Source organism: Pongo abelii, chromosome 7, assembly GCF_028885655.2.
Source record: "Pongo abelii isolate AG06213 chromosome 7, NHGRI_mPonAbe1-v2.0_pri, whole genome shotgun sequence".
In the NCBI taxonomy this organism is placed as follows: Eukaryota; Metazoa; Chordata; class Mammalia; order Primates; family Hominidae; genus Pongo; species Pongo abelii.
The window spans coordinates 75,803,684-75,815,000 of record NC_071992.2 but is presented as its reverse complement, the minus strand read 5'-3'; the positions used below and the strand labels follow the sequence as shown (position 1 = coordinate 75,815,000).

The following is an 11,317-nucleotide window of genomic DNA, read 5'->3' as shown; positions in this document are numbered from 1 at the left end:
TCCAGGAGCCCAGAACAGCCAGAAGGCTTGAAAAGTACCCAGCAGGAGAAATCCAACTGATTCATGTAGCTTTCCCTTCTGTTTGTCCTAAGCCATAGGGAAGATAAAGAAGAGGGACAACACAATGTCATGGCAATGCTCTGTTTCTATTCTCTTCCTTTCTAGGCAGAGCTAAAGAATGAGAGAAAGTGAGCCAGGAGCAATCTAGTCCCTGCACGAAGGAGCCAAGAGAGACGTCTCTCCCTGGTTCTCTTTTCTATTGATTGGCAATAGAACTGAGTAATCCATACAGTTTTTATTTTAGAAAGAAAAACAAAACAGACCTTACTCTGAACTGAGCTAAGAGGTTTTAGACAGTAAGTCAGGGGAGGGGGCACATAAAAACCAAGATTTCAAGTCTATCTCCATATTTATTTCAAATACAGCACACAAATTCTAACTAATACCCACATAATTCTTACAGCATATAAAATAGCCAAGCGCTTTTCTTTTCTTTTCCTTTTTTTTTTTTTGAGACGAAGTCTCACTCTGTCACCCAGGCTGGAGTGCAGTGGTGCGATCTCGGCTCACTGCAACCTCTGCCTCCCGGGTTCAAGTGATTCTCCTGCCTCAGCCTCCAGAGTAGCTGGGGCTACAGGCGTGTGCCACCACGCCTGGCTAAATTTTGTATTTTTTTTAGTAGAGACGGGGTTTCACCATATTGGCCAGGCTGGTCTCAAACTCCTGACCTCGTGATCCGCCCACCTCAGCCTCTCAAAGTGCTGGGATTACAGGCGTAAGAAACCGCGCCTGGCCCAAGCACTTTTTATACACAATGCTTCATTTATTTCTCACAGAAATACTGTGCAGTGGTTATGCCCTAAGTTTCTAAAGTGAAACTATGTAGGCTTGAAGAAGTAAGCAGTGTGGCTGAGTATAGATGCTTCACAAAGAACAGAGACTCAAAACTGCAGTAGGCAAACAGGTCTACCAACGTCAGTGGTGTCTGACACCATCCCCAAAATTACACATACCCAGCAAAACTACCAACCTGCACAGCACAGCCATCTCTGAAAATTACATCAACAGGTATGTAACCTCTCTATAAATCTCAACAGCCCTTCACAAGAGCAAAAAGACAAACAAATAAAGAAGAAAACCTTTATGATGATGACCTGGAAAGTCCAAGGAAAGGGTATCTAAGGTTCTGTGTACTAGATGGGAAAAACTGTAATATAATCACACTTTAAAATAACTTAATACTTTGCCATTTCATGGGCTAATCTTCAATTTTATAACTGAAATACAAAGTGGAGCTGATAAATACCTGCTCTTCTGTTTTTAGATCACCAAATTCTTGCATAAATGTGGTTTCTGAAGGGAAGCGACTTGGTTCCAAGAAATGAAGCAAGCTGAAGAGTTCTTCCACAGTGTTCTGGAGTGGGGTTCCCGTCAGCAGCACTTTGTGTTCCTGAGGTAACACAAGGAAAGCCACTAACCAAATTGTAACAAAAACACTTTCTTAAAACCAGAGCCTCTCACTAGACACCCATTGTTCTACTCCTACTCATCTACCCTATGCAAAGTATAGGAATCAGGCATGAAAACAGAGGTATTAGAACACGATTTCTGTGTCAGGTAAACAGATTCGTGGACAGTCCTCTCCAGAACTCTACAGGGTCCTTAAATGTGTCTTGCCATTTTGTTTCTTCCTGGGATTATAGGTCAGTATTTTAGTATCACGACTTTTTAAGTCCCCCAAGTCTCAATGCTTTTATCCCCACAAGTTTTTTTTCTAGAATCCCTAGACTCAGATGAAACATGCATGCTTCTTTCTGCTCTCTACATCAACAGTGCTCTCATCTCTCCATCTGCTTCCGCATGACTCACTTCATAGAGACAAAAGAAGTTCTACATGCAACAGCGTATGAAAAACTATTTTGTTCTGCAAAAATTTCCAACTAGCAAAGAGGTCAGCTTGGTTGTAAATACCACAATCACTTTTTTTTAATCAGATGCTATTTATAAATTTGTCTCTTTGAACCAAGTTAGGTATTTCTTTAATTAATTCCTCCTGTTTACAAACTCTTTCCCCAGCTTTCCTCATGCAGTTGTACCCTGTCCTCCTGTTTTCATATATGCAATACAGAAGAGCTGTTTTAAAATGGCCAGTCTTAACAATAGTGAGATATTAATCTTAAGAACCCTATTATTTTCTACTTTGGCCATTTGGTACACAGCACAGCTAACAAAACTATTTCAGAAAGTAATTATACCTCCCAGTAGTTGAGAAAGCAATATTCTGACTTAACTTGGAATCTGACAAGTCTCGGTTGCCAAGCAGAGTACACGCTCAGTAAATACTAGACGAATGAGGTAAGAACATGCTAATTTTCTTAATATGTACCACGTCATATCTGTTAATGAAGCTCTTTGAAAGTAGGTGAAGGAGTTCAATATGCTTGTATTCCTCCTTCTCTTCCCTTTGAATAAAGTCTCTGAGGAAGTTTCACGGACCACCATCATCTTCAGACTCAGTAAATTCATAAACAGTAAGGATCAATCAATCAATTTTTTTCTAAAGTATCACCACACTTGTGGATAGCCTGGGCCACAATCACTGACATACCCAAGTCCTGGATTACTGTATGCAAGAACTTTTTTTTTTTTTTGAATTTTCTTTCTTTTTATTATTATTATTATTATTATTATACTTCAGGTTTTATGGTACATGTGCGCAATGTGCAGGTAAGTTACATATGTATACATGTGCCATGCTAGTGCGCTGCACCCACCAACTCGTCATCTAGCATTAGGTATATCTCTCAGTGCTATCCCTCCCCCCTCCCCCCACCCCACAACAGTCCCCGAAGTGTGATGTTCCCCTTCCTGTGTCCATGTGTTCTCATTGAAGAACTTTTTTTTTTAAGTCCCATCACATATTCAGGAAAGAGTTACTGCAGTAGTTGAGCTGTACTGATATCGTGTCTCCCAGTTTTTTCATATCCTTTATTACTACATTAAATTAAATCTTGACTGCTTAACCAAATATTTTAAAAGTTAAAGCCTTTTTAACTTATTAATTTCAAAATAAACTTATTCGAAAAAAGGAAAGAACTCCTTTCTTATGCAGCTTCCCTTCAATTAGTTACACCAAATGATTACACACAAAATCCTTTCATATAGTTATCTACAAATAGTGGAATAAAACTAGGTATCAATTTGAAAGTGGGTAACAACTAAAAAATACACGATTACTATGCACAGTCTCACAAAACATCATGTAAGAAACTCAGGCGATGGAGCTTATCACTCCACCTATGCCAGCAGATGTGCTTTTGCCTTGACAACGTTACCATTCTTTTTAGCTCTGATGAAGTGATGTCCATTTAATTTCATTTTAAGCAGACTCTTTGTGTCAGGTTTCCTGACAATGAAAGAGATACTAGAATCAATGAAGAACTACCATGATCTCCACAGCATCCCCTCCTCGTGGATGGGGGACAACGAGATGGTTGCTTTCCCAGAGCTCCTGTGGAGGACTGTGAAGACGGTGACTGCCCCTCAATGTATCATCTTCACAAACATTTCCTTGGTGTCTGCAGAGCTGAAGACAATCATTGGTCGTCCTTTCTGGGAATGCACTTGGAGATAATCCCCACAAGCGCATTTTCATCGCAACTAAGTCTAGTGCAGGTAACAGCAGTTCCCTATGGCCTGTGCCGTAGTTGGATATAGTTACTAACCACTATTTTGACTGTGACTTATTTAGGAAAGAATAAAAAGTAGAAAGTGGCTAAGTTCTCAAGATGCTTATTTTAAGTAAGGATTTAAAGACCAGACAACGAGCTGTTCAGAATTGAACAAACATAACTATATTTTGAACAACAATAATGTGTTCCATCTTGAAAACATTTCTTCTCAAATAAAAATTCTTCATCATTAGAAAAATAAATATTTTGTTCATGTGCTAATCAGAGCTTCCCAGTTGGTGAGCCAAGGATGAGTACAGGTTATAAGTCCTTGGGGAAGGTCAGAACACCCAGGACTGGTGGTGTCCCGTGGCAGTGGGCAGCCTTCTCTTTTTACCCGAGTGTGGCATTCAACTACTATCATTTTCCATATGTGCCATTATGTGAAAAAGCTTAAGAACACTGCAATATGTAATAGGAAAATTATTTGGATAACAGATTCTAATCCATTAATCAAATGTTAGTATAAATAATAGAAAACTCTTTGAAACAGCCCAAAGATTGTGGGGGGCTGGGGGAGGGATAGCATTAGGAGAAATACCTAATGTAAATGACAAGTTGATGAGTGCAGCAAACCAACATGGCACATGTATACCTATGTAACAAACCTGCACATTCTGCACATGTACCCTAGAACTTAAATTAAAAAAAAAAAATAGCCCAATGACAATCACATTGTTTGATCTTGATGGAGTTAAATTAATGTGTACTCACCAATGAAATAATGTTTTACAGTAAGAATCTACTATCTGGGAACACATGAACTAATAATGGAACACAACTCAGATAAGTTCAGTCAGATGACCGTTTAAGCCTTCAGGAAATGGTGACGTAACTGTCTCTTAGTAGAAAACTATGAAGGTGGATCCCTACTGAGAATATATATTTAGATTATATCACAAGCATTAGTGTTTACCTGCAAATACAAGTTTACTTCATTTTAATGCTTAAGTATCACCTGGAGTGAACAAATACAAACACAGAGTTTCTCTTTTCCATATGCTTACCAAGGTCCCTGAGACTATTCACTGTTTCTAAGCGCTCTCACTTGTTTTGTGGATTGGCCACCAAATAATAGTCAACTGCTTTGAGACAGATCTTAGGATAGCTTTAATAATAATTCATTAGGAAGAAAAATGGGAAATACCATCCTAAATAGGATAATTCAGTCAGACTTTTTCCTTTAAGCCAAACTAGATTTTGTTTGTTTTAAACTAAAAGCATAGCTGGCAAATCTAATCTCTTTAAGAATAAAATAAGCTGCTCTTTCAGAGAATCAGCTACAACAAAAAGCTTTTAGGTGTTTTTTGGTAATACCAGTCTTCAGCTAAAAACATATGGCCATGAATATACAGAACACTCCTTCTCATCTTAAACTCTCAGTTAACAAAAGATCAAATTAGCCTACAGAAATTAGCATTAAAAATACTTTAAAACCCTTTTTGTACTTCCGTGAAACTCATCAAATCATCCAAGGCATGCTAAATAATAGCTTTGCTTTCAAAATGTACATTAAAAATAAAATATAAGTGATCATAACCGCTATATAAACTATGGAGTGAAAAGAAGCCTGAGGATGACAGGTCATGTTGCAGTTCCCACTAGGAAATCACACACAGCAGTATCAGACAGAAAATAAATCAAATCCTTCTACTCCTATGATATGTTATTCCATGATGCTCCTACTGAAAAAAAAAATCTAGAAAATCTAATCAGGAAGACCTGATCATCTCTTGGGAAGCTGGAGGACTATGGGATAAGTGTGGTGTAAAACTCCAGATCAAATCTGAGGCACTGTAATGCCCCAAACTTCTAAGCATCTGTGCGAACTAAACCAACCCCAGATATCCTACCCAACTCATTGAGAACTTGCATTTACAAGTCCTGCTGGCCACAGTATGGCAAAACCTATGAGCACTGGAAAATAACTGGACTATCATCACTGAAGTAAAGCTTGGCCCAACAGTTAATGAAATGGCAGTACAGGTTAAGTATCCCTTATCCAAAATTCTTGCGACCAGAGTGTTTCAGATTTCAGATATTTTTAGATTTTGGAACATCTGCATTTATACTTACGGGTTGAGCATCCCAAATGAGAAAATCCAAAATCCAAATGCTCCAATGAGCATTTCCTTTTAGCATTATGTGGGTACTCAAAACGTTTTGGATTCTGGGATTTCTGTATTTGGTATGATCAACCTGTATTTATGAACAAAGGGTAAAACAAATACTTGAAACTCACTTTAGTGAAGATATCATGATTACACTCTGCTATAATACAACTGTTTAACAGACACTAGCCAACAATGTAAGAATCTAAAAGGCAACAACTTTTGAATAACTGAAAGTTCCAGAGAATATATCACAATATTTGACAAGCTTTTCAAATACTGTTCACAGGCATCAAATTCTGAGCAATGGGACTATCAAGTCAGCAACAATTCTATTCAGGTTCAGTGCAATCACCAATATGATCACTGACCAAGTCCATCATCTTGAGTCCCTCCAACAGCTTGCAGTTCCTGTTCTTCAGCCTGTGGGCTTCATCAATGACTACACAGCGCCATGGAATATTCCGCAGCTCAGGACAATCAGTCAAAATCATCTCAAATGTAGTGATGATGGCATGAAACTTATAGGACCCCTTTATCACTCGACCCTATAAGAACAACTCTGAATTATTATTAAGCATTAATGATTACATAAATAACTTTAAGGATGAATAAACAGCATAAAACATATGTATTTATCCCTTTGGAGACCTCTTTATTTTAGGTGACATACATTCTGTTTTCAAGTTATTTTGGCGGTTTTAAATGATACGGTAAAACAGAATTGGAAAACAAATGAGAAAACTGTCAGTAAATCTTGGATCTAATTTCCTAACAGAGCACATGCATCAATTACCACTAAGTGTACCCATTCTAGTCACACATTCACGTACGACAGAATTTATAATAATTTCCCAAATCTAAAGATAAACACAGATTTCAATATTTTTTCTCCTTTAGTTATTTAATTGTAGGTCAGATTTTATACTTAGAACACACACACACACACACACCCCTATACATATATATATATATATATAGCAAAAACATATAAATAGCAAAGATCCTATTTACAGGACTTCCATTTACTACCCATAACATAAAACTATTTTAGTACATATTATTCTCCCTTATCATGTCATTTATAACGCTTCACTGTTGATACACACTAATGGCATACAGGTAACTGGAGTAAGAAAAAAATTAAAGCAATTGCTAATAACAGCCAAAGCATAAATTCCTCCCTTGGGATGTGTTTCATTCAATGTGTCATATATTTTAAGGACTTTTTACATGCTTACTATTTTTCACTTCCAGCAATAGCATAATAAAATATTCTTTCTATTCACATTTAATATTTGTTTAATATTTGTTCAGTTTTCTCTTAGGCTTGCAAAATAAAACTAACATATCAAAGCATTAAATGGATCTCAGTGATCATCCAAGGCAAAAAATTTCATTCCTTCTAATCTAATAATCAGAAAAACCAAAGCTATAGAAATAAAGAGCTGTTTTCATAGACACAGAAAGATAATACAAATGTAAATTGAGTCAGATATCTAAAGCAAATTTCTCAATTTGGCAAAATTTAGACCTTCCCAAGTCACCAAGACTTTGATTTTTTTTAACGCCTTAAAATGCACAGAATAAGTACAAAGAATACAACCTATGAAGGTTTACCTGGGGATCTTTGAAGTACATTTCATACAACTGAATGGTCCGACGACTAGCTTGACTCCCATGATACACAACCACGTTCAACTCTGTCCAGGTTCGGAATTCCCTTTCCCAGTTGGGGATTGTGGACAATGGGGCAATTACTAAAAAAGGGCCATGGATTCCTTTCAAATATATCTCATAGAGAAATGTAATGGACTGGATAGTTTTTCCCAAACCCATTTCATCTGCTAAAATGCAGTTTCGCCTTTAGGAGGAAAATGAAGTACAAAAGTTTAATGAGTATGGATATGAGACATTGCTGTCATTTCACAAAATAGATACCATTGTACCCACAAATGCATACCCAAAGGCTTTGGATGTTCTCTTAGATTCAACAAAATATATTTTCAAACAAAATTCTCAAAGAATAAAAATTATTTTTACATACTTATATCAATCTCTGTATTAATATTTATTAAATAAATATTACATATATTTTCAATGCTTGTTTTTTAAAAAAGCTCTTATTAGAGTTAAAACATAAAGTTATTTTTTATTATTTTCAATAACTAAAGGAAAGGAACTACAGATATATTTAAAAGTGAAGAAAAACTTGTTTTACATACATGTTGTACCAATTGAAAAGTAGCCAGTTTACTCCCTCCAACTGGTATTCCCTGAGTTTGTTATTGTTTTTATACTCCCTGGAACTCTCCGATTTCTTCCAATCATCAGCAGGAGGTCGCTCCTGTTTCAAATATAGTAAATCCCATTAGTGGTTTCCCAAAGACCACACCACTATGCTATTTTGAAATTAAATTCTCTACCATCAGCCAATTCTTACCACACGCTCTGTTTCCGGCTCCCTGGACATTAGTTTCTCAAACTCCTCGATCTTTGCTTGATCTATGTCCTGCCTCCGCTCCCATGTGCTGTCTTCATAAGGAAGTGAACACCACTTCACCAGATAGTGAGTCACAGGCTGGACCAGATTTAAATAAATCAGAATTGGATTCATTTGACCACATACATATACATATACATATACATATACACGTATATGTTTGTACATATACATATGTATGTATATATGTTTATACATATATGTTTATACATACGTGTTTATACATATACATATGTGTTTATACATATACGTGTGTGCATGTTTATACATATACATGTGTGCATGTTTATACATATACGTGTGTGTGCATGTTTATACATATACGTGTGTGTGCATGTTTATACATATACGTGTGTGTGTGCATGTTTATACATATACGTGTGTGCATGTTTATACATATACGTGTGTGTGCATGTTTATACATATACATGTGTGCATGTTTATACATATATGTGTGTGCATGTTTATACATAGTGTGTGTGCATGTTTATACATATACGTGTGTGTGCATGTTTATACATATACGTGTGTGTGCATGTTTATACATATACATATGTGTATAGATATGCTTACACATACACATATGTATGTGTATATACATGCTTATATATACATATATACATATACATGTATATTTACATACACATTAAGGAAAAGCATGCTCTACTTCATTTATCAATAGACATTATCCCAGCATGAGTAAGTCTGAATTGACAGAAATTTAAAAACTATGGCCATAAACAGCTGTTCCTAGTTAAGAGTCTCAAGTCTAAACTGGAAACATTATTGGGCATTATCAGAACAAATTAGCCTTTTATCAAAATCATTGATAAGTGATGTTCGAAAGCCAAGAAGTATAAAGAAATAGCTAGTAAATAGCAAAGCTGAATTTGAGATTTTTTTTATCTGTACAAATCATTCATCAGGAGTTTGATTCAGACTTACTCGGTAAATCATCTTAGCATATTTAAATGTTTACATAATTGGCTGGTTTCTTAAAAAATGAGACATACACTTAAATTTATTAGGATCTCTATTTTTTCCTTAAAAAGAGTGATACTATTTGTATCCAATCACATTAAAATAACATATTTGAGCTTTATGAGGGTGGAGGGCAAAATATTTCAGGTAATGCAGATCAAAAGGATTTCCTTTGTTTTTCCTCTAGAAAACACTTGGGTTTGTTGACCTTCATTTCAGGACCAAGGAACACTGACCTAGTCGTGATGTGAAAAATATTTGCTGTACAATATAAACATGCTATGAAACAATTTTTTGAAGTATAACTAAGGAAAATTAGAAAAGTAAAGATCATGTTACAGATATGGTCTTGGAAACATCATAGAGTGCATGACACAGAGTTTGGAAGAAAATGAGAGTTCTTTGCAGACCCTCCCTAGAAAAGCAAGATCCAAACACTGTATATATAAAATTCAATTTACATGGAGAAGCCAGGAAGGACACAGCTCATGGTGGGCGGGCACATCATTATCAAGACACAATACTCAGAAGTCACTACACTTGTCTTCATTCTTACTTCCCTATCAAATATCCCTTATAATCTCACAGAGTTTTGCAAAGCAAAATAAGAGTGTTGAGACTAGGATCTTTTAAGAGAAATAATGTCTATTAGCCTCTGTGTACCACCTTAAATGAAGTCATCAACTTCACTAATGATGCCCAATTCTAAATAACCTTCAACTCCATTCTGCCACAAAAGACACTCAATTATATAAGGATACTTTGTGCTACATGACAGATTTATACCAAAATGTACTGATTTATCATATTGTGTAATTGTGCAAAATGTCAATGTATTTCTTTCATACTGAAAATCAATTTTTTAAAAAAGTTCTCAGACTAAACATAAAACATATTTAGCACTATTATTAAGTCATAAAACTAATAATAAATCATTAAGTTTCAGTTAAATTCAGACCAAGTGTGTCACAGTCCAAGGCTCTGACCAAGACCAGGTCTAGGATTCTAACATCTTCTCTATAAACATGTATGGGTTGCCTGAATCACCACTTCGTAATACAAATGATCTCCTGTTACCTCTCCCCGGTCATCTGTGCTACGTGCAAAGTCCATTATCCGGTCAACCTCCACATAATCTGGATTAAAAAGCTCATCCTCAATCTACACCAAAGGGAAAAAAAAAGTTAAAGGTTTACTTATTTCCCAAGATGAAATACTATTCAACTTTTCACCAAGCAATAATATTTTGGGTCACAGCAATATAAAACTTATATTTGGCAAATTCTATTATATTAATTGAATTGCTACAATTTAGCAAAATCACTCCCCATGAGGAAATCAGACTTCTCAGACTTCGTTAACTGGGTCTTTTAATTACCGTGTGAAACCTTTTACTGTGAGAGAATGTTTAAGAATATTTTAAATGAAGTGTGAAATTACAATTCACTAATGAGCAATCCAAAAGGCTTATGGCATGCGATGCATTTAGCATTCTCGAAACTACAGTTTGCAATGAAGAATCGGAGTCATGCAAAGTAAGTGTGACTTGGAATCTTATAACTCCTGGAGTTGTCCGATGCCTTATAGCATATCTACAAAATGTTATTCAAAAGCCAAATACACTGAAACCAGCTAATTTCATATTTTAGCATGATCAGAGTTTATAATGTTTGGTATTATTTGTCAATCAATATTAGTACCTCATTTAGAATCACAGTCTTATCATTAATCTGTTTTCTAATGATTTACACTGAATATAGTGTGTTTAGGCAAAAGTATTAAGGATAAAGAAATGAGGCCTAAATAATTGGCTCATTTAACTAATATATTAAACAATCTTTACAGAAGTAAAGTAATACTGCTGCTTGCAAAGGTATCTCATATAAAAGACTAGAATATGGCTCAAAAAAAAGTTATAGGCTGGGCACAGTGACTCACACCTGTAATCTCAGCACTTTGGGAGGCCAAGGCGGGTGGATCACGAGGTCAGG

General features: G+C 35.8%; 1 protein-coding gene across 6 annotated transcripts in view; it reads right to left on the bottom strand.

Moving 5' to 3' along the window:
• Positions 1–11,317, bottom strand: part of CHD7 (chromodomain helicase DNA binding protein 7) — a 187,821-nt gene that overhangs the window by 37,127 nt on the left and 139,377 nt on the right. For all 6 annotated transcript variants that reach the window (XM_024251193.3, XM_024251195.3, XM_024251194.3 and 3 more), the window contains exons 9-14: positions 10,404–10,487; positions 8,286–8,423; positions 8,068–8,189; positions 7,463–7,706; positions 6,214–6,390; positions 1,307–1,450 (exon numbers count right to left, since the gene is read on the bottom strand). In XM_024251193.3, coding sequence (XP_024106961.2) covers positions 1,307–1,450; positions 6,214–6,390; positions 7,463–7,706; positions 8,068–8,189; positions 8,286–8,423; positions 10,404–10,487 — 909 coding nt within the window. The remainder of the gene's footprint in view (positions 1–1,306; positions 1,451–6,213; positions 6,391–7,462; positions 7,707–8,067; positions 8,190–8,285; positions 8,424–10,403; positions 10,488–11,317) is intronic.